We start from the raw sequence: 24,363 nt of genomic DNA, 5'->3' as shown, positions 1-24,363 counted from the left end.
CTCAATAATCAACCTGAAAGATTACGAGAAGGAAAGAAAGCAGATTCAGAGATGCTGCCTAATCTACTTTGGCTAGCTTAGTTCTTGAATTACTTTAACTGAAGCAGTTCTGAACTACATTATTCTGTTGAGTAAAATAACAAAAGACAGCAAACCTTTCCTTTCTCATCCACCTTAAAAATTTGATCATAAAGTGCATTTCATTAATGAAACTTCTATGTGTAATGCAGTAGGACACCAGCTAACAATTATATTGAAAGATAAGCTCTAGAATTTGCTGTATGGAATACTTAGGGAAAAAAAAAATCCAATGCCCTTATTTTGCCAATAAGAAAGTTTATACAGCATTCTTTTGTTATTCCAGTTAGGTAAGTAGACCGCTCTGTTAATAGGACTCCAATTCTTTTAATATCCTTCTAGACCCAAGGTCTCCAATCTATTCCAGTTTAATAAAACTGTTTTTCCTGTCTGATCTTTCTTAGCTCTTTTCATTAGCTCATCTGTAAACACTTACTTTTGTCCTGTATCTCTCTCTGTATATTGCATCTGTTGGATATACCTCATCCTGAGGTATACTAGCATCACATACATGAGAATCAGAGTCCCATACATCATATATGTGAAGATCACACAAGTATGTGGCAGAAATTAAGCTGGAAATTATTGATATTATAAGGCCCAGAAACAAAACTATTCACGCATTCCATGTAAAATTATTGACTTCACTAACACTATGAAGGATAAACTCTGCAGAGATCTATTTTGTATCCAATAAGAATGACTAAAGAATAAAGGAATAAAATCAGTCTTTTTCACCTGTCTGTAAGAGGCGTTATGACAAGCCTGTCAGTACAGCCCAAGAATTCATTCTGGTATGTGAAACCCACATCAGTGATCTTAATCATCATTTTATCAAAGTCTTCATTAAAGTAAAATCTACACTGTTTCAGCCACTCAAAGTCCGTCGGGCTCTTGATATGCATACGGCACTAAGAAAAAAGGGGGGGAAAAGGCTATAATATTAATGGTTAACACTTACTTTCGCATTTATATTCCCTCATCTAAGTAGTACTGCAAAGGCATCACTGTAATCACAATGAAAGGCATAAAGAAGAGCTAGTAACACAAGAATAGTGGAGATCCTATCTTGATTTTTACCATAAAATTGCTAACATGTTATTCCTGTCCCTGATATCCACACTAAGGCAAAGGGGCTTTAGGCTTTAGACAAGTGTGTCAAAATTCTAAATACAAATGAACAATTCACAAGTCTCAAACAAGAGACATTAGGCTTAGTTAACATTAAACCTGGCATTTCTTTTACTTATCTCTACCATTTCATTTTTACATATGACTAGGAAGCACATAACATGATACTTGATATTAGAAAAAGCCATGAGAATTGTATGGAACCACATGCAAATTGGAAAAAAAAGGTATATCAAGACAATGTCATAGTGCAGTTATTAGTAAGGAAATTCAACAGAGCTGGGAGTAATTCAAAGTTGACCAACTGAATATTAAAACAGAATTTTAAAAGATGCTCTGTAGGTTGTATCTAAAAATTATACGTTGCATAAGATGATTATAACTAGAAACAACTAGTTCTACAATTAAAAGACAGGTGTCTGCCTATCAGCAATGGGTTAAACCTCAGTAATTCTTTTCTCATACAGCTTAATTTCAGAGTCAGGTCCAGAGCTTCCTATAGGTAAAGGGGTATGCTAGCTTTTATACTTGAGTTAAGCAGTAAATTCTTTCACTTTCCTAATTTTAGTATCCTGTGACAGCATAAGAAGATGTGAATAAATAAATCCCTAAGTAATAATTAGGTATGCTACTGAAACTAGAACAGAGGGGATTGCAGCTTCAACCAACTTCAAACTTTTTCCTGTATTATAACTCTACATTCATTCTATTTACTCCTTGAAATTCACAACATAGTCCAGAGAAAGGACAATTACTTGCAACACAATGCATGAGGAAAAAGAAGTCCCTAACTGACCATGCAACAGAGAGTCATTTAACTTAAGTGGGCCAACATAAAGCATTATAAAATTCTGCTACTGCTATTGCTTGGGGGCGTGGGGGGGTGGAACTGAATTACTTTAAAGGGAAACTAAGCTATGGATTGAAGGAACATCAGCACCTTTATACTACTTCAGGTCACATAATCATTACAGTCCTGAAATTAAATGTTTAGCTTAAGACACAGGAGTTCATAGGTGTAGTAATATTTGCTTCTTGTCTTTTTACATTGTTTTGCATGGAAAGTAACTCATAACTCGTTGTATTTTTCAGTACTCACCAGACCATCAAAAATGTCCCTTTGATGCACATGAATAGTGATCAATGTCTCATATTTAACTCGCTCAAATGGACTAAGGTCTTTTGTTGTTGTATCTATCAACATATTTAGAAGATCCAGGAAAAACTGGTTCGTCTTTCGCATAATTTTTTTATCACATCTGGCATTAGTCAAAGCTTCTTCTGAGTCTCTTGTCCAAATCATTTGGATCCCCAACAACCCAACCTTAGGAAACATATATGCTTCATAATCCTTTCTCTTTCATATAAAATGTACATTCACAGACACAGACAAACTAAAAAAAATGTTTTTGTGACTATTTGTATAAGGTTATTTTTTCATGCATCAATATAGATGTCATTCAACCTATGCATTTGTTTTGTGTCCCAACTCTGTTCATAAAGTTAACACTTTAGTTTTGTAGATGCTGCCCACAGTGCACTGTTGATACAACTATTAAACATAATTTATAGCATCTATATATGAATACTATATACAATTAATATACTTTATAAATATAATTAATAACTAATCCATGAATAACTAATGCTTCAATTTAAAATTTTTTTTATTAAGTCACAAAGCCTTCATTCCCTCTCTAACAACATTCCTGATCACAAGTGAAGAAGTTTCTGCTAAGAAAATAATTTTGCCTTGGCATTACCCTCAGCTCCAAATCTTTAGCAATTTATAGTGTTTTCCCGAATATGTAAACAAACACATAATTTTACTACTTTTCCTTCAGCAGTCAAGTATTAAGCTTGTAAAGAAATAGCGTTAACTCCATTGCATTAACTTATTTCATTCAGCATTATTTTTGAACAAGACCATCAGGTAAGTTTTCTTCTTTTGGTTTCAGATACATAAAGTGTAAAGTAAAAGACTGAGGTGATTAAGATAAATTTAAATGTCAGTTTGCATTTGTAACAGTGGCTGCAATTTTGATTGCAAAGACAATCAAAAAACATCAATGTGCTACATATCTGTGAGTAATTCTTCACTGATCTAACAATGATATTACCTGAGCTGGGTAAGTAGAAAGAAATTCAGTCAGCTGGAAACTAGTTTCCTGGATGTGCGCAGCTGCCTGGCGAATAACATGATGCAGTGACAGCTGGGATTCCTTCAACAGAGTATTGAGCCAAACCTCCACGTTACCTTCAGCCGTTACAGGTCTAGTCAGCTCTACAGTCTCACCTTCTCGTGAACTAATCGACAATATACGATCATATATCTAATAAAAGCAAAGCAAGAACATTTTACATTTAGAGTTTCATTGTGATCTCTAACATAACAGTCTGATTTTACTGCCATCACTCCATTAAACTTATTTAGGTAACTAATAAATTATACCAAACTGTTAAGTGAAATGTAAAAATGATTAAATCATTACTTCCGGTGTGCAAAAAGGCTTTAAACAAAATATCATCATCTGAAAAAGGAGACAAACACTAATACATTGACAGTTCCTGAATTTCAATGACAACAGCCACTTCCCAGACACAACAAAGGAAACCTTCTCCCATTATTGGTGGTTTAATATCCTAACAAAATTTACAGCCTTACAGTCAAAAATAATGGAAACACAAAAGTTAAGGAACATGGTCAATCAAAGGAATTTCAAACGCATGGGGATGTAGTGAATTTTTAAGAAAATGTATACATACACAAGAAAAAAGATGTTTTTGGTTACTATCTTTTCTTGTGAAAGGTATAAAAATATTGTTTTTCAAATGGTATGTTGGAAAGCATATTAAGGATAACTCAGAAACAGGTAAGAAACTAGATACTTTTTCTCTTGCAATCAGAAAATGAATGAGAAAGTACAAATACAGGCAATCTAAAGATACAAATATGCTCATAAAGAATCAGAAGCTTATCTGAGAGGATGCTAGCCTATATTAAGCCACAGAAGACAGTTCAGTACTCGGATGTGTTTTCCTGAAACCTAAGCACTGGTGCAATTTTTTGTTTGTTTTGCTGTGCTACATAGAGTTTTCCTACTACATAAATGAGGATGAAACTAAATCTTAAACGAAAAAAGTCTATGCATCATCAAATAGTTTGAGCCTGGTAAAACAGTTGAATGCCCTATGCACCCAGATAGCTTTCTTATTTAAGAAGTATCACACATTGTGAATTTGTAAGAATGTAACACTTAGGTGCGAGCAGTACATACCTTTTCATGAAACCTGACAGTTTTAATATTGTCAAAGACATTCAGCAGATGTGCCTGTATATTGTGACAGTCTGATGCCTGGCCAAGAATTTCTAAAAGGGCAGGATCCGACACAAAGAAGAATCGTGGAAATAAGAAGCGCTTTTTCTCCAGGTACCTGCATTTTTTTAAAAAGTGGGGGGAGGGGGGGTGGGATGTAGTGTTAAGTGAACAGGTTAATTTATACATCCTTTCCTCTTTATAAGTGGCATTTCTCACAATGTATCATTGCAATTTTTAGCAGTGGCAATGCAACAACATATTACCTTCGTGTTAACCACATACTTTAAAGCTACTCTTTTAGCATCAGAAATAATTGCAAGGAAAGCTTTTATTATTTGCTATAATGTAAGCACTTGTAAAAAGGAAAGAAATCAAACCAAAATAAAATGCTTTTACATTAAGTCTGTTACTTGCTGTTTAGGTCTCATGCTGAATTTCTCCCAGATTCATGAAAGGTCTGAGTAGGACATACAGACCTAGACTGCCTTCTGGATTTAAACCAGGCTGAAACAAGCTTTGATTTCAACATAGACAGTGGGTGACAGCTTAGTCTCGTATCAAACACTTATCAGGGAGTTGCTAAAAATTTCTTTGGAGGTGTTTTATCCTGGTAACTTGTTTGTTCAGTTCAACTGAATTCGTAGTAAAATAAGAGCATGATCTTTCTCCAAAGCCCATGGGATAGTACTCAACTAATTGGTCTGTCCCTAATAACATAATTCATAACCATGTGCCAGGACTGTAGTCTTGTAGTAATCTTACCCTGTGAGTGACTTCTGACAGATTTCAAGCTGTTCTAGTAAATGTGGTAGTAACTGCCCCATGATTTCATCTCCAATGCAGCACTGAACAACGTTAGGTGTTTCATGAGCTCGGGTCATGATCCTCACCCAGGATTTATCAATGTTAGAGAAACGCTTTGCTTCCTGTTGAAACATGACAATGCATGTGGAAGGGAAGAGATGGAGGAAGGAAGACAGAAGAGGGAAAAGGCACCTGCTTGCAGAATTGGCAATCTGCAATGATCTTCTCACTAGTAATCCCGTGTCAAACTTCTAAAAGGTTTTTCAGTTTAGAAAAACACAGATCTTTCTGCTTACACAATACAGCTTATTTTATACTCTACAGTCAAGCCTACTAAGAATGACTGAAAGTAGAGAAAACTCATTATGCTTGAACTGTATGCTTCAAATTCGAAGATTTTTTTCAAAAAACTAAAGTTAATTTTTAATTGAAAAGCTATGTAGGAAAGTTTAAGATAAGGATTCCTAGGTACTACTAGGATAGTGGTAGGTAGGCTAGGCACAACACATAAACACACATTGGTTAACAATTTTACAATCTAGAAATAAAAATATCAACTAGCTCACACAATGTTATTATTCTACAGAATACTTTTGTTGGCATTGTTTACCTAATTTCTTAGCAAGACTAGTTTTGTTAAGTACTAAAAAAAAAAAAAACACGTTTATGTTACTGCATCAACTATGACATCACAGTTAAGTTTTATTCTTAAAATGTAGAAAACCAAACTGAAAAAAGACATGTCTGAAAACCTTAGGAAGCTGCTTTGCTATGTCACCACCACCAAAAACAGCTTCTAAATAAATCCACAAGTTCTGCACAGTCATCCAGTTCTCAATGATATCTGTTGTGTTGGAAAGATAGTGCACCCATTTCTGAATCTGTGTCTTGAAGGGAGCGTTGTATCTAAAATAAAAAGAAGATACTTGCTTTATTTCAAGAAGGAAATAAGTCTCTTGAAAGCCAGCATATCACTCGTATGAATGAGGAATAATTTTTCTGCTTGTAACTTTGTCAAGTGAAAGTATAAAAACTTTGTATAAGTATACTTAACTCAATTCAGCTAGTTAGCAGCTGTAAGCCAAATCAGCACCAACTTGCTACTTTGTACACGTGGTGCGTAGCACAGCTCTGACGCAAGAGAAGCTGAATAGGAGCAAGATTTCAATTTCACTCTAAGGTAAAGTGGTTCCAAAAAGGGACTGTGCAACATCTTGCAAACCGCAAGACTCCCAGAGGCCCCTATCAACTGAACTCTTGCTTTTGAACATCCACCTGAGGATCAGGTTCTGTGTTGCTTGTTTTATCTGCAAGCTTCAGCATGTGAAACCAGACAAACTCAACCTCATTTTAACTGGGATTCTCAGCACCTTCAGCGTGCAGCAGTGACCCATCACAGGGGGCAGAGTATAGCGCCTGTAATGCCTGTAGTATGCCTGCCACAACCAGGCAGTGTTCCCCTTTATGTTCATGCTACTTTCTTGCACCCATGAAAACTGTCCAGTTGATTATTCAGGAAGCCTGAACTGCATCCACATGCTTTCAGAAGTTACTGGAGGAATACAGACAATAAGAACTAGCCCATGAACAGTTCAAGGGCAAGCAAGCTCTTAGTTTTTATCTAGATGGATGTTTATTTTCCTTCTCTGTGAAAGATAGATAAGTTCAATAAAACAAAGCCTCTTGCTGATATTTTTATCTCCCCCTGCCCACCCCCCCCCCCTTTTCCTGATACCTGTTACTCATGAGAGAGCCAAGAATCATCAAGCTGTCCTCCATGGTAGCAATTGTTTCTGATGTGCTGTCACCTCTTAAAAGAAGTTCCCCACGTGTTTTGAAGTTTGCAAAGACAAATGTTTTGTTGTCCCATTCAGCTATAACTTGTTTTAGCTTCAGCTCAATGTCTCTCTCCTTCACAGCACTTATGCAGATATCCTTTTAAATAAATAGGATGTCGAAGCAAGCTATGAATGGTTCAAGTCTCTGGTATACAAATCTAATTTGTATTTCCTTAATGCTAATAAGGATGATGAACAACTATATATCAAGTGGAAAGACCTACAGACAGGCAAACAACATAGCTAATAATCTGTATACCACATCTCAATATGGTCAGCTTTTGGGGAAATAAAAGAATAATACAGTGATTACTTTTCATATCTTTAATGTTTCAAAGCAAGGTACCCTCGCAAATTAACTCCTGGGCCAAGTTACATGATACAAAAAGAGGAGCTGACACCATGATATATTTGTGTCATTATTTCCTACAGAAAGCTGAAGTGATAGTCTATTTCTCTGTTCTTTCTTTAGAAATATTGTTTTCCTTCTTACTAGTTACTCCTACACTATTTGAGCAGATTGTTTTGTTTCATGCATCCTTTTCTCTTCCTTCACAATACCTCTATTTCCTCTTTATATCTTAATAGCGGAGCTTCCATTATATTCCTCAGTTTGAATGTTTCACTTTCCACATCAAAGTTGTGTTCAGTGAGATCTGTAATCTGCTTCCAATGCCGAGGCATCATTGCTTTACTTGACATACGTTCAAGCAATGGGCAACATTCACTGAAGTCCTCAATGGTCTTCTTCAGGTCAAAAAAGGCCTGCCATTCCTTTACACCACGAGGAAGCTTACAGCATCTAAGCAGAAATAATGCAAGAATTTTCAAAAAGTTGCAAATATTCTTTCCGTTATCCATTTAATTTTTTATCCACAATTTAACCACAGTATATAGTTTTAACAGCAGACCACATACCTTCCGAATTCAGGTTCCTTATATTTTGACGCTTCTGTATGTGATTCTGCATGTCAGAAAATCTGTTTCCAGTCTATTTCATTGACTGATAGCTGGGCAAGCACCTACAGGCTCCCCTTGAGGAGTGTAGCTGCATAATTCTAATACACTTTGTCCAAGTGATCTTTAAAAACAATTGAAGCGCTTTACATCTTGGTTTCATCTTTTGGCAAGGTTCATGATAAGCACTGCTCTGTGCTCTAGATAAAACCCTCTCCTTGGAACATGCAGGTTTAACTCTTTAAATAATTTGATTCCTGGTTTGTTGAAAAGTTCAGCTTCTATGGATGCAATATATCCCATTTTGTTAGGAAAACTATTCAGCAATTCACTAACTTGCCTTAGACATCTAGTGCATCTGACTCTCATGAATAACAACAACAAAGTGAAATCTCCCTTCATGAACAAAACAAATAGCCATTTTAACTTACATTCCAATCTGACCAAAAGATATTAACCAAGAAGCTCTCTAATGAACAATAATCCTCTACATTTAGAATCTAACCTGGCTGCTTTATTTTATGAAGTTGGTAATGGACATATTTTTCCATTAAAATTCACATTTTTCATGGTTCAATGAACAAATACATGCTCATATATGAATACTGATGTTAATCGATTATAATCACATTTAAGAAGTAACAAAAATATTTTAGGCATCTTTACCACAGCAGCAGTTTCTCACCTGTTCTGAAACTCCAGAAGTTCACTGTTAATTTTTCCAGTGTCTAATTCTGACCAAAGAATATCATAGTAGCCACTGACTGTGTCAATGACATTATTATATAGATTATAGAGTTTCTGTAACAGGTTCAGTTGCTTCTTTATTTCAAGCAGCTGAGGATACCGAGTAACAGGCAAACCAAAAAGAGCTTCCCCACCAGTATAAGTAATATATTTCCGAAAAAGATTATCGAATCGATTCTAAGAAAGAAAAAGATTAAATAAATAGAGTTAAAGAACTAAATATTCAAGATCTGACATTATGCTTAGAGCTACATTTGTGATTAAAATCTAGTAAATACTAGAAAGATACAGAGGACATAGTACCAACTTGCACCGTCCACATTTTTGTCAACAATTTTCATGAGAAATGTAACTTCTAGTTAGCTTGGAGACAGATCTTTAAAAGTTGACAGAGACGTTATTTACTCCATGTGGCACAGTGATAGAACAATAGATGCTAAGCTTGCATGTGAACGAGGTGGAGCATGACATGCAAAGATAAGAAGGGTGGATGCAGCAAATTCCACCTCTCCAAGTATGCTGTACAATTCTTTTATTGAAGGGTTGAAGTAAGATTTACTACTGTTTAAGCAGCAAAGAAAAACAAAATTTAATTGTCAATTGCAATATAACTGAGGGAACAGTAGGAAGACAAAAGAATAGCATTGTGGGAAAAGGAAAACCATTAGAAGTCATTATTACAGGAACAGAAATTAATCATGGTACAAAGAAACATTTAAACAGGAAAAACAGGAAATAACAGGAAACCTTTAATACTATTTCTTTTAAAAAGGGAGGGAAGGAGAGGGGAAGAAGATAGGGCAGAATTGTATTTGTGAGAAAAAGACCCAATAATGAGCACAAGAGCAGCCTATAGCCAAATACACTAAACCTGAGAGCAGGTCCTCATCAGGATACTTGAATCTAGTAATTATTTCTCATTATCTATGCAGCCTTTCTCTTATGTCCTAAAACATCTAACTTTAACCAGCATTCCTTGCAAACGCACAGAAAAAAATATTAACTTAGCTTTCATTAAGTTAAAACAAACTTTACCCAATCATCAACCCTATGTATCAATGAAAATTAGTTCAGCTACTCTGATTCATTCTCAGAGCCTTCAGGTGTTAGTTTACTAGTGCAGTAAGTATTAAGCAATGTCTTAGAATTAACAGTACCTGAAACATAGCAAGCCTGTCACTGGCTTCCTGAGGCTCTAAACCAACCACCATTGGCCCATTCTAAAAATTTAAAATAAAATAAATAAAAAAATCTGAATTTAGAGGGTGAAAATAGCCACAACTTATTTCTAATCAGCATTTTCTAAATGTTACACTCATAACATTTTTGCAGCTGCATGATTCCATCCCTGTATCAGATAACTGAATGAAAAGAACAGTTACCTACTAGAAGCACTTTATTTGAATTTTTAAAAAAAAGCAAACAAAGGCGGCAATTAATTGTCTTTTTAATACAGAAGTTTTCATAATAATGTAAAAGCTAGGCAATTATAGCTTCTTTATCAAGTAAAAATCAGCATTACTTAGAAGATGACACAAAACTGGTTCAGCTTGACTCATTTACATTTTACTGAGAAAGAATATAAGAGTTTAAGTCATTTGTACTTCTGTCCAACATCATAAAACATTTCTTACATTGTAACATAATTTCTTATTAATCGCAATCTTCACATTTGCTCATGCTAACTAGCTGCTTATCATAAACCCTAAATGTCTCAAGTCTTATCTTTAAAAGCTGATTACCATCATTACATACTTCAGTCACATACAAAACATAGCCTGCCCTGCACTGAAACTCAAATATCACATTAACAAGAATAAACATATTCTTCAGACAGATGAATAACATCCCGTTAATTAGGTACCTCCACAATCTTTCAGTGCTCCCACTGCTCCTCAAAAACTCCTATAATAAAATACACCACAGATACTTGCCTGATCATAATCTGAATAGAATTGTGCACAGTCTTCAGTAAAAGTCTTCACAGTGCTAATAAGCTCTCCTTTGAAGTTTGGCTGCAAAGCTACCAGCTCATTCTGCACTTCATTTGCACGGACTAGCAGTTTTTCCCAAGTGTAGTGCAAAGTGTCCACCTTCTCTGTCTCTTCTTTGGCCACAAGTAAATCATACTTATTTAACATAGCATAGGATTCCTGTCAGAAGTTTGGATCGAGATACACAAAACTGTAAGTGAATTTTACACATATAGGTATGTTAAAATTTTAAGTTTTTAAGAACAGAGAATGATTTGTTAGAAAATCTGTACTTTTTGCATAGCAATTATCACAATCTGGCAAACCAACACCAAACTGGAAGAAACATCAAAATGAAAACCAGTTAGTTTTCTTATCTGACAGATTATTTGCCCTAGTGCAATTTATCTCTCTAAAAAAAACAGTTTCCAGTTAAAGTAGATATACTTTGCTTTTCACCATAAACTACTTGTACTACTTTTGCTCCTTCACACAACTAGGGACACCCTCACAGCCTCTAAGGCTAAGAGATACATTCTTTCTTAGCTGTAATCTGCAAAATACAGAAGGGCCTCACAGTCATTTCCATTATTTCCACATACGAGTACATACTACATTCCATAATTTACCTCAGCTCAGAGAAATCAGAATCAGAAAACACAGGTGCAAGACATTTGTCTGACAACAAACACAGGTTTTGCATCTCCAAAACAGAACATTAAGAGCTGTCAATATTTGGTAGATAAGCATTTTATGTTAAGTTAATTTAAAACAGTAAGAACCAAAGCCTGACAATAAAATTGTGGGCAATCAGGAATCATGAACATTTCTTAGGAAAAAAAATCCTACTGAACATCCAGCCAATGGTGCATTTTTTCAAACTGTAGCATTCTTAAATCCATACTGTGATCAGGAATGCAGAGAAACAGTTACTATTTGGTTTTAATTCTGCCATTTGACCAGAAGCCCCTACATTGTCAGATGTTCAATAAATGTATTCTACTAAGTGAACTTCTTTAAAGGTAGTCAATTGTTGATTTCTCCCTACGATATAGCTGATAAAGCAATCACTCTCACACATTGTCATATAATCTGAGCTGCATTAGCTTTTTCCTGACTTCTGTAGGCTAAACTTAGAAAAAAAAAAAGAAAAAAAAAAAAGAAAAAGGAGGAAAATCAATGCTTTTCATACACAGATGACTCCTACAAAGTACCAGTAGCTTTCTTGCATTAAATAGCAGTATTTTTTGCACTATTCACTAAAACACCTCCCACCAACAAGTTTACATTTGTCCAAATCAGAGTTCTGTACAAAAAAAGTTCGCAGGAACACAACAGGTCTGCCACCCACTAAACACATATTAAATCATACCTTTCCAAAGTGCACTGCTAAGCTTTAACCCAGAAAATAATGGTTCTGTTGAAGCAGTTACCCACACATGCAACACTCCTGTTAATTACCTCAATGGGCCCAACTTGAGAGTCTATGGAGATCTGTAGTTCTCTGATCTCTTTTAAAGCTGACATGGCTATTCTTATATCATCCAGATCCTTGATGTGGCGATTTAACTTCTTGCCAGTTTCCTCTATAAAAGTGAAAATTGCTTCCATCTCTGTTCGGTACTTCTTATTACAATGACACCCCAACAAAGTCATCCACACTTTGGTTTCTGCCCTCAGTGCTAGCTTCAGATCAGCTAAAACATTGAACAATGAATAAATATTTAGATAGTGTAGATATTTTTTTAAGATGTGCTTTTAATCTTTTTGCACTCTGTGTTCTCTTCACTCCCAGTTCTGTTTTTTTCAGTCTAACCATCCATCTACAGGGAAGGTGAAATCACATTGACATATTTGAGTGGTTTATAGGATTGCTTGCAATTCAGGACTCTTTTTCTCCTCCTCCCAATATGTCATCTTTCCTTCTGGAAACATTTCCTACTGGAAAGATGAGGCTGGACTCCACAGTTGTCATCTTGTTTGTATATCATCACACAGATTTCTGTCCTATACATTGCTAAAAGTTGCTTAATATTCTCATTTGAGTAAAATTTTTAAGAATCAGTATTTCAAAAATAATATGGGTGAAAAAAGTGAGAGCCTGATTATGGAAGCCGAAGAAATAGAAACCTTGATCTGACATTTAATGAAACCAAATGGCCCATCACCCATTTAATTTTTTAAATTTTACCTGTAGTATCAGTGGAACCAAATGACAAACATTTAGAGAGAAAATTGAAGTTCTCGCTGAGTCGCTGCCCAGTTTTGCAACGATCCACTCCATTTCTCTAAAGCTCTGCCATTAAATTCAACTTTCTCCCTCACAGTTGTCAACAGAGAGTCAAAAATCAATACCAACACAAGCAGTACATAAAATTTTAGCTGGATAAAATTTCAGCCCTGCTACCTATTCATTCCCTGCTCAGATTTCACTTGTGTGTCTCCCTTTTTACACAGTGCCTCTTCCCATGCTTAGTTCTCACACCTAATGGTCTTTCAGGTTCATCAGAACTACCTCACCTCCAATGAGTTTCAGCAGTCAACTTGTTTCTCTAGTTCTGTGCCTTATGATATAATGAAAGGTATGGTTGACATTATTTCTTAAGAAAGAAAACATTTTGCTTCCTCAGATTTGACAACCACTACAAAATCAATTTTATGCTTTTCTTATAGTCTACCACAGTTCCCAACTGTCCTTTCTGTTATACTGGCATAAAATGTTTATACAAAATGTAGTTAGATGGTGTGGAATCTGAGCTTCAAAAAAGTAAACATTTGAGGGAGGCTTGGCTTTCACGGCAAAAAAGTGAATCACCAACATCATGCATGTTTCTCTTAAGTATATTAACTAGAAAGCTTTTCAGCCATGTCATTACATGTAGCCAGACAAGGAGAAAAGCAACATAAATGTTTTCATCTTGCTCCCATAAAACATGTATCTATGGGGGTCAGTGACAGAAGGATAGGCAAACATCTACCATCCACCCCATAAGTAAGCAGAAGTATCCAGGTGGGAGAAGAAACTCCAGCTCAGCCTCACAGATACCCTCACATTCGTGTTTTGTTTGCATGCATTTACAGCCAAAACAGCAGACAGCCATCCTCTCTCCTTCTCCTTTCCATCTTTAACGTAGTTGAGCCATCTAAAACTAAGCAGCAGGAGGCAGAAGGTATATGTCTCTAGGGAGAGGTGGAAAGCTTAACTCTACCAGTGTACAGTGCAATGGCTCCCACGGAGATATATTCAGGCTCAGAACTGATTTTCAGCTCCAAGTGTTGGAAATGCAGAATTTCAGATTCAAATTCAGAGAGTAATAGGTTTCCCGTCATTAATTTGTCAATGGTTTCCTCCTTGTCCCTCTGCCATATATGGTGGTAACAACTAAAACTCGCCAAAGCTGTAAGAATTTCCTGAAAAAATTAGAAGTTCAAAGAAAGATTCTCAGCATTATATGTATAGCATGCATATAATTACTTAGCATCTGCTTGTTAGAATACATTAAGAACTCCATAGTGTAGCACATTGCATCACCTCACTAAACAGAAGGCTTCTGGTAAATTTATGCTAAAGCAAGTTCCATTAGCGATCACAAGCTTTGCCAGGAGCTGTATGTTGGTCGCATTCAATTTGTCAAATCAGTTATGGTATTTTCCAATGAAATGATTCTTCAGTCAATACAATCCTAGGAATCAGTGGGAAGTAAAATACTCCTTTAAGACTAGGATACAGAACACTTGTCCTTCCCTACCATTTATTGGACTAGCAACTGAAACCTGAGCTCCAAGGCCCAACATAACAAGAACAGCAGTAACTCACTTTGTTCTCAAATAATGAAGTTATGATTCTTTTTTTCGCATGTATGACACCAGTGTTGTTAACATTAAATTCTACACTCAATTAGGCATCTTTGATTTGAATATCAGTTAAGGTATGACACAGAATTATTTTTCTGGTTCTCAGAAGTTCAGGAAAATATTAGACAAAGTTAAAACATCATCATTTCAGCTAATTAAACAAGTAAATGAGAAGTGACTGCTACAAGAGATAATCCACAGCATGAACATAGCACTTGCAGGCATTCAAACCTGGCTAAATGATAAAGTTTCCAATTACAAAATACCAATTATCAAAATACCAAGATAACTATCCACCATTATCAACTGCACCTTAGTTTTCAGTTTTCAGCACAAGCCTGTATGTCATTTGGCTAGTTATGCTTTAAGTTACAAGGCTTTTAGAAAAAAATTTCCACCTGGCCAGGCCACACTGTAAGGCTGGACTGAACCCAGGAGGAACTGATGCAGAGTTCCCCAAAGAAATATCAGTCCAATACCTACAGTTTACTAGAGAGTGCAGAGAATAAGAAAAGAGCAAAGAAATGATGCATATCCCTTAAGCTACTGCCTAACCTCCAGGAGCAAAACGTATGCACCACTTTAACAAATGTCAACTGACTGTCACAAGTTTTCTTGCAAAAACATTCATAAACTCTTTATAATGGGCCAGAAGGCATGCTGGTTTCATTATCATTTCTATGTGAATAAAAATGTATTTAACATACTTGTACAATTATTGGCAGTTCTATATCAAATACACACAACTCAACTGTACCTAGAATTTTTTATGATGTTTTACCAATTGGAGATACATTTTTAATCAGACTTAAGTTTTAGTTTATGTAAGATTCAAAACCTCATATATTTTTGAACAGAGTATGCTTAACCCATGTTACACTTTCAAAGTGTATTTGCAAATTTGCAGCCACGTTTTCCATCCCCCATCCTACACTTTTTCATTCTTATATTTAATCACTGCTTTAAATACCTACCCTTATTGCCCAAGGACATTAAAAGTAATACATTAATATCCTTTGGATAGTGATATTAAATTAACATCTCAATTGTCTTACCCTTTTTGTAGAATTAATAGCAGTGCTGAGTAAAGATACTAATTTAATAATGTCTTTGTTCTCTGAAACGCTCTTGAAGTAGCTCTGGCTTTGCATTGGATCAGACAAACTGACTGATGTTGCATCTGACACACTATCTATAAAAGCAGATTCAAAATACAAAAGCAATTTTAGGACAGATATTGTTTAGGCCAAGCAAATTCCTATAGCCAAAAACTAATGACATGTTTTTCAATAATGCATTTTCAAGTTAAGAGTACTAATTAATGAAAAAGACAACTAGAAGTCTAGGTGGACAATATAATTGCCACAAATTCATAAATCTCCCCATTTTAGGAAACTTGCTTAATCTAGATGCTCTGTCAATTTCAGAATAAGTTCCACTGCAATTGTTCAAAAAAAATAATTTCCTTTTCTCTCACCCCTCCCCAAGGTTTATTCTATATACTTCACCTAAGTGATTTACCGATATGCCAGCATTGACCAAATCCATAAATATTTTTATTTTCTGAAATCTGAAATATTTCACCACAAATTACAATTTGAAATACAAATTAATGTTAAATCCAAGATGTTCATAGCCAGTCCTCAAAAGGAAAGAAAGATAAAATGAAGGTCCATTAGTTAGCAAAATACCCATAAGATTGAACTTACCATCATTGCTTATTTCATGTTGTACAAGAGAAATTCTTAGTTTTGAAAGAACAATTTCATTTCTTAACCAATTCAAGTATTACTTTCCTACTTTTTAGGTGTATAAGAGGGAGCTAACCTAAAAAGACCCAATGTATTTTTTAAGTACCTGAAGTACAAAGTAGTACAACTAATTTGGTTTCACTCTACACCATTTCAGACAAGAAAAACCCAAAGATACCATCTTAAATTTCCTTGAATTAATGTTTTCAATAATGTAATTCCATGTCTGATCACAAAACAGATTAAGTCAAAATCCTTTTAGAAATTTTACTCTATTCAGTCATCTACACAATCCTTTCTCTACCAATACTGCAAATTATAAAGACATTTCTATTCAATATCAGGTTTTAAGTTCAACTCACCCTTCTTAAAGGAACTTCAGCACAAGTTTTAAGACGCCACTTGAACATGCCAAGTTACAAACCACACGGGCAAATCATGAAAGATCTTTTGTGTGGTGATAGTGACTATAATTGTCTTCCAAACTCATTCACAATTTCTACTATGCTGTCCAAGCTGGCCCCTAACAGCTTTTCACATGCTGCAGAACCCAAAGCAGTACAGCTCTCTGAGAAGCACATAAAATCCCCTTACTCAAATCCACACAAAGAAAAGTATCTTCAGGCAAGCCTCATTTCTAGTGACAAAGAGAAGCACTGACATTGTTATTATATCCCATTTCTTCTCTGAAGTAGTTCAAAATCTATGAAGTCTTCTTTCTACCATTTTTGATGCATTTTGTATCTAATATCCTGTAACACATTCCGTATAAATCACATTTCCCATTCAATGATGTCAGAATTTATCATTACCATGCATGTTTTTCTTTCCAGTCTCTTTCATTCCATCATCAGAATCGCTGTCTCTGCTCTCACAATGCAACACAGCCACTTTTCTCTCTAGCATTTTCTTCTGGGGAAGAAATAGAATTTCATTCTCTATTTGCGGTAGTTTTGAAACATTAGTTTAAGTAAGGCCGTTAAAGACACAAACCTTGGATAGTCTCTCCTTACTCCACTGTCCAACTCCTTTCATTACTTTCACAATACAATCTACAGCTTTATTAAGCGTCTGCTGTACCTCATCCAAAGAGGGTGTCATGACGATATTAGGGATAGACAGGTTAATACTAGTCCTAAATATAGGATAAGCACTTTTTTTCTGCTTAGAAGCATTGTGATTTTCTAAATGAAAGACACACAAAAAAAAAAACGTTGTTCGCATTTTTTTCAAGATGTCAAACTAGGCATTGCAGTGATATAAACCAATATCTACATCCTAGTGATGAGTATCGAGTGTCACTCTCAAGGAAAAAAGATTCATGAGTAATTTACAAGATGTATTGTTAAAGTCTGTAGCAGCACAAGTGAAAACTAAGTGCCATGTTATTTCTCTCCATGAAGCTCCTCTTCAATTTGTTCTGTGCAAGTAAACTCCATTTACCAGAAAATTTTACTGTCTGGCTAGTACTCCCAGTCAGCATATTAAGTCGGGCACAAAAACTCCTTAGAATCTCATGCTATTGTATGCCTTATACGCTATACAGACCAAACATAAATGCCTTTGGCTTTGTTTCTTAAAAGTATGGAACAAGAAAATACTTTGAAACAAAGTATTTGTTTCAAATACTTTGAAAGAGTGTACCATCACTGTTGTATATGATGCATAAGAAAGATATGAAGGCAATTAGTAAGAGAAAGAGAATATACCTCTTTCTCTACCGTTTTTTTCATACAGTTTTATGTAAAAGCCAAGGTCGAACAGGTAATCACTTATCAAGTCCAACTCCAAATATAATATCCAGCTTCAGAACAGTACAGTCAGTCCTAAAAGAGCGAGCACCGCAACGACACATGCCTACTGTCACAGGAAAAATGATTCCTTTGGAAATATACTGTGTTATCAATTGTGATGTAAAAGCTTATTCAAACTCCTTTTCTTTTCCCATCTTTTACATACATGGCTCTTTTTTACACAGTTCTGTGATATTACATTTACATGTTTCTTCCTATAGGCTAAGAAAGCTAAGTACTGCAATATAGGCACCTAAGAAGTTGATCATGGAAGATGCATGGATGCGCTTGCGAATGGTCTCCAGAGTGTTTCGAGTGACTTTCAAAAGGGCATCAACATTGCAATGATTGAAGTAGGAAAGCAGTTCATTGGCTTCTTCCTCTAACATTTCTAAATCCATTCTCTTCCTCTTCACTGGAGGAGGCAGTCCAGCCCATACCTCACTGGAATTGCGAGAGGAAGTCAAGCTTTTTGATGTCTTTTCCTCTTCTGTTGCTAAAATATCATAACTCTAGTTAGTTAAATTGACTTAAAGGACTTGAAAATAATAAAGCAACACCTCAGTAAGTGTCTGAAATAATTTTTTACAGAAGTGCAGATTATACTCATTTGTAATCTGTACCTCAATGTAACAGTCCTTTTACTCCTATCCACCTTCTCTTTTCAGTACATATTACAATGATTATCACCAAAATTTAGATATTATTTCTTATATTCTTTCTCTAGGAAGTCCAGCAATTAACCAAGGCCTGTAAGTAGCTGCTTCTATGGCATTAACATTTCAACATGCAAGTTACACTGATAATATTGACCTATTTTGCAGATGATGATTGTTAGATGATCTATTATCCAAGCAAAGTCCAACGAAAGTCTTCAAACATTAGATACTGATCGATACTCCAGTAAACTAAACTACAATATCCCCCAACATATACTATCAGCATACAAAAAAACCCCAAACAACCCATAAGCACAGAGATACAATATAATCTTCTTACCTGTATTTTTTCTTATTTCACCAGTGGGTACAACCGATTTCCCATCTTCTTTACTGACCTGTACCTCCGTGTCAAGTAGCATGTTAATCAACTCATTAGCAGCGTCTTCCACCAGTGAGCTTTTTAAATGTAAAGTCCGAGAACCTTTTATACAGAGCTCCTGTTATCACAACAAAACAAACAATATGTTTTTATCTTCCCAGTTCTCATGTCTGTTTCACTGTCATAGCAGCCTTTGTTAACAGACATGTCAAGGCCTCAGATTTGTGAAAAACAAGATTAATACACAAGATGATTTTAAAATTGGTTTGTTCCAAACTATTTAGTGTTGGATTCTTTGTTGTGCCAAACAAGATGACATAAATGTCTTTCAAAATCGCTGCAGCATGTTTCCTAAATCACATGACTCATCCATAGTTAACATAATGAATCAATGTTTATAAAGCCTAGTTGCATTTAAGGGCTCCCAAAAGCACTTAATTCTTTTTTTTTAACTTTCTAATGTAGACAAGGAAGATGTAACCTTTCTTTTAAGCATTGCCATTTTACAGTACTTGGCTGTGTCATAAGGAGTATTAGCCAATCATATTTCCCATTGATAGCCAGATAGGAGATAAAAATCTATCAAAAGATAATTTTCTTATTTATTCTAATCATAAAGATAACAACTGGAGGGAGAAGGGATCAAAAGATGAGATTTAATAAAGTTCAGAAATAAAGTATTGTGCAGTTTTTTCTTCAATACGGTAAAATTGATGAAGTGCTTTAGCTAACTATAGTTTTTAACTATAACAGCCTTTTAATTTTTTCTTCTCTGTCAACTCCTATTTTTTTAGCTTACTCAAACCTGGCTACCTCCATTTAATTAAAAATCAATAACTGTAAAATTTCAGCCATTAGCAACACTCGGTCATTTCCAAATTTTAAGAAATGATCTTTGATATTCCTGATTCAGCCTAGTTGAAAGAGAAGCCAGATCTGATTTGCAATATCACAGCAGCTACTAAGCAAGGTACACTGGGTTTTTTTCCATGATACAACTATTTTTGTTGCAGCAATTTCTTTAGAAATTGAATAGAACTTATTTCTAGTCCTTTCTCATTAAAAACTACAATAAGCTTACAAATGCTGTTACTATTCCCATTGTACCCATAACCGGGTAACCCCAGTATACCACTTAACTCAAGTTAACTAACTTGAGTTACTAACTACTAACTCAAACTGATTGGCTGTGGTGGTGGTGTAATTTCTGCAGTATCAATTACCACACAGTGCTGAGGTTTTTGTGCTCCCTCACACATTTTTACTTTAGTGAACACGTGTTTTAGTACCAGCTCTATCAAGAAAGCAGCAGCAGGACCAACAAAAATAAAAACTTCACCCCGGTACTTTGGAGTATATTCTGGAGCTTGAGATTAACAAAGATATTCAGTACACAATCATTTCCATAGTAATTACACTCCCAGGCAACGAAGTGCACTTGTTATGGAGCTATTAACAGGCATCAGATGGGCAATTCTATTAGTTAAAGGCACTAAAAAGCAATAGTGACAAAAAAGATACTATCACAGAGTAAAAACATTTGAGAGATATCAAAGCATAAAAGAAATATAATACAGTAGCTGGCTTGACATTAATAAGCTCAGAAAAGAACATCTCAGCTCAGACCTCTTTGCCTTTGCTATTTACGTTCCTTTTTAAGGTTCCAGCCAAGTAAGTGGGGATTTCCTTCGGTTTCCCACGCATGTTTCATTAATTCCGCACTGGTTTTATCTCATAAAAAAAGGAAAATACCTTAATTCAAAGCCATTGAAAGCTTTTTTATGAAGCTTTTATCTAATAACCTTAGTCTTTTGGAGAAATTCTTCACAGCTCAGCGGCTCATCTTCTGGCAACTTACAGAGTGGCACCATACTCATTTCTTGAAGGACAGCATCGATACGAAATTCAACCAAGTCGTTCACTCGATCAAGCAATAACTCCATCCCAGCTTTTGAAGCAAAAAGAAAACACAAGACAAGCTTCAAGGCTTGAAACAACAGTCATTGCAGAGTTCTGCTTAAATTTTTACTAACAAAATGTCATATTCAATTTTATATTAATTCTGCACCTTAACCAGCTTACTTTAAACATCTGAACTTTTATGGCAAGGTTGACCACTGAAATTGTAATTAGTCTTTTGCATAACATAACCTCATCTAGCATATGCTATCCATATCCTAAAAGATAAAAGGCAAAATATTATAAATACATATTAAGACGAGCTTAAAGTATATCCATTTCAAACACAAAGACATTAAAGTTCAGCTTAAAATGAATGTTCAGGAATACTTCTCCGATAGCTTGAACTAGTTACCACTTGGAGAACCTACTAGCAACAAAAACTTTTGATAAATAAATCTTCTATCCTTCAAAAAAATGTTAGAGGCCAAATAATAGTTAACGGAAAACAATCGCTAATATTTTCCCAGTTTAATAGCAATTTGTTTTCAATGCTGAAATCGAAATAGCAGCAAGGTCCCTGTTCCAGACTCAAACTACTTGTATTATTCAAAATTAAATGTAATGTCAGGTTAGCATCCAAAATGCATTTTGATTTGCCATTTCAAATAAAGAAAATTCCCACTGTAAAAACTTATATTTCAAAAAACAAAATCTGTTTGATGTAGTAATTAAACTGAAGCAAAAGGAACTTGGTATCTTCAGGAACAATGCACACTTCAATGCAATATTGTGATAATCTTTTGAAAAGACTACAAGCTCATCTGTTTTCTAAAACTGTTGCCCAAGATGTGCACGCATTTGTTTTAAAGAGACTGATGTTAAAAAAAAGGTTAATATGAAAAGCTACTGAGCAGTGACAGTGCCAACTCAGTCGAGATATTACTCCCTGAGAACTTACAGAACTTCCTATAACTATATGTTATAGAAACAAAAGGCAAGAATAGGAAAAGCCTGAAACCTACAAGCTCTTTTAGAAAGCAGCTCTCATTCTTTGAATTCAGAATACACAGGACCTTTGCACACTATTTTATGCTTGGCTTAATTCTAGCTGCCATTCCATTCATATTAGCAAAAATTTGACAAATATGTGAGACAAAAAGAAGGTGTTGTTACAAAGCAGAGGTTAATGAAGGACAGGACAGGTGAAAATTCTGATGTCTTTCATGTATAAGTCAATTAAGTAAAAATCATATAAAGGGTAGTATGCTCAATAATATAGCTTGCATTTGTATAGAAGCAAACAAGCAGAAGTTAATGGAAGGAAGCAAGCAACTTACCTAGCTTATAAAAAACCTTATTAATATATTTCTCAATATTTAAGGATGCCCAGGTCAGTAACATTAGACCTGGCTGGATAGCATCATCTACATTTGTTAACTGAGGAGCCATCAGTTGTTCAATAGGGTGTTTTATTTTCAGTTTAATTCTTTTATACTCAGCAAGCATCAACTGCGATGAACAGAGAATTAAAGCATTAGTTAATATACACTGATTTGAACCTCTTCACATACACATATTTATCATAACTTAAGAAAATTCCTCTGGATGTACATCAATGAAATTCTTAACAAATTATAATTAATAGTTTGGGAAATGTTTTCACTATTTTTGACAGAAATTCACTATTTGTTGCTCTTTATAGTAATGCAAGTACTACTTCACATGGAAAATCATCTTTGTAGATCGCACAGGTTTTGGTTGGGATGGAGTTAATTTCTTTCATACTGGCCTACATGGTGCCATGTTTTGGATTTATGACCAAAACGGTGTTGGTAACACACCAATATTTGGGCTGTTGCTGAGCAATGCAATACAGCATCGAGGCCTTTTCTGTTTCTCATACAGCCCTGCCAGCAATTAGGCTGGAGACACAAAAGCAACTGGGAAGGAAACACAGCCAGGACAGTTACTCCTGACTGACTAAAGGGATATCCCATATTTATGGCATCATGCTTAAAAGTAAAAGCTGGGGGAAGAGGAAGGGGGACATTCAGAGCTATGGCATTTGTATTCACAAGTAACCATGATACAGCCTTACTTTCCTGGAGATGGTTAAACACCAGCCTGCTGATGTGAATTGGTAAATTAATTCCCTATTTTGCTTTGCTTTCACATGCAGTTTTTGCTTTCCCCATTAAGTTGTTTTTATCTCAACCTGCATTTTCTGTTTTAACCTTCAGATTCTCTCCCCCATCCCACTGGGTGAAGTAAGGGAGCTTCTGTGTGATGCTTAGCTGCCTACCAGGGTTAAACCATGACATGGAGAGATTCGGAAATTTCAGTCTCTAAATGATATTCCAGGAGACAAAAAGCCCAAGGAAAAATATGTGTTTAAGTGAACTTTTCAGCAGTTTTGTTAGACCAGCCTTAACATAACTTTAGTATGGTATTTGGTTTCTAATGTGTCTTTAACCTGTTGATCTAGCTTCACATTTTGCAAAAAAAACCAATCCTTGCAATAACCTTATGACTTAATACAATTTTTATTTTTTCCCCCCTCATTTCAGAAGCTATAGTTTTCTGGACACTTTTCTTTGAATACTCATCCTGAGTCATCAAGAACCTTGTCTGTTCATAGGCAGAAAAAATGATCCAAAGGATTTAAAAGATGACAGAAAGGGAAGTTTTAGCTTCTCTTTTTTAAACTATTCCACAGACATCAGTGTAAAAAACTGGTGCAGGAACTATGCTGCTGCTTCCTGGATGTTTTACACTTTTTAAAGACATACCATCCATTCCTCCCTCCCAGCTATCCTCTCAAAACAAAGTGTATGCAGTGTTGACTCCATTATTGGATGACAGATAAATTACTTATCACCTAGAAAGCAGGCAACAGAGCAAGGCATCTTGTAAGTCTCCTTTCGTCCCCATCCTCATCTCTTTCCCAACCTCTGCAGAGCTTCCCTAAATCCATGCATCTTTGAAGAGACTTCACAGAAAATACAAATCTAAGAAATTCTTTTTAAAAGTGCCTCAAGACAGTTGTAAAGACAAAAAATAGATTTACCAATGTTTTCTTAATGCATAATAGTTGATCTTCATTTTTTCTCTTCCATATGTATAGAAACTAGACATTTTAAAGTACACTACACATAAAAACTAAAATAAACCCA

The 24,363-nt window shown here is 35.3% G+C and overlaps 1 protein-coding gene across 1 annotated transcript in view; it reads right to left on the bottom strand.

Annotated features, from left to right (window-relative positions):
• The window catches only part of DNAH5 (dynein axonemal heavy chain 5), a 120,194-nt gene that overhangs the window by 68,668 nt on the left and 27,163 nt on the right, over nt 1–24,363 (bottom strand). The window contains 20 exon segments of the mRNA XM_056331804.1: nt 817–989; nt 2,309–2,533; nt 3,330–3,542; nt 4,488–4,644; nt 5,292–5,455; nt 6,086–6,239; nt 7,069–7,268; nt 7,733–7,973; nt 8,814–9,052; nt 10,033–10,095; nt 10,810–11,028; nt 12,310–12,545; nt 14,058–14,259; nt 15,759–15,883; nt 17,267–17,366; nt 17,448–17,638; nt 18,501–18,776; nt 19,247–19,406; nt 21,091–21,236; nt 22,528–22,699. Coding sequence (XP_056187779.1) covers nt 817–989; nt 2,309–2,533; nt 3,330–3,542; nt 4,488–4,644; nt 5,292–5,455; nt 6,086–6,239; nt 7,069–7,268; nt 7,733–7,973; nt 8,814–9,052; nt 10,033–10,095; nt 10,810–11,028; nt 12,310–12,545; nt 14,058–14,259; nt 15,759–15,883; nt 17,267–17,366; nt 17,448–17,638; nt 18,501–18,776; nt 19,247–19,406; nt 21,091–21,236; nt 22,528–22,699 — 3,656 coding nt within the window.

Source organism: Falco biarmicus, chromosome 3, assembly GCF_023638135.1.
Source record: "Falco biarmicus isolate bFalBia1 chromosome 3, bFalBia1.pri, whole genome shotgun sequence".
NCBI lineage: Eukaryota > Metazoa > Chordata > Aves > Falconiformes > Falconidae > Falco > Falco biarmicus.
Note: the sequence above shows the minus strand (reverse complement) of the source record. Positions and strands in the feature narration are given on the sequence as shown.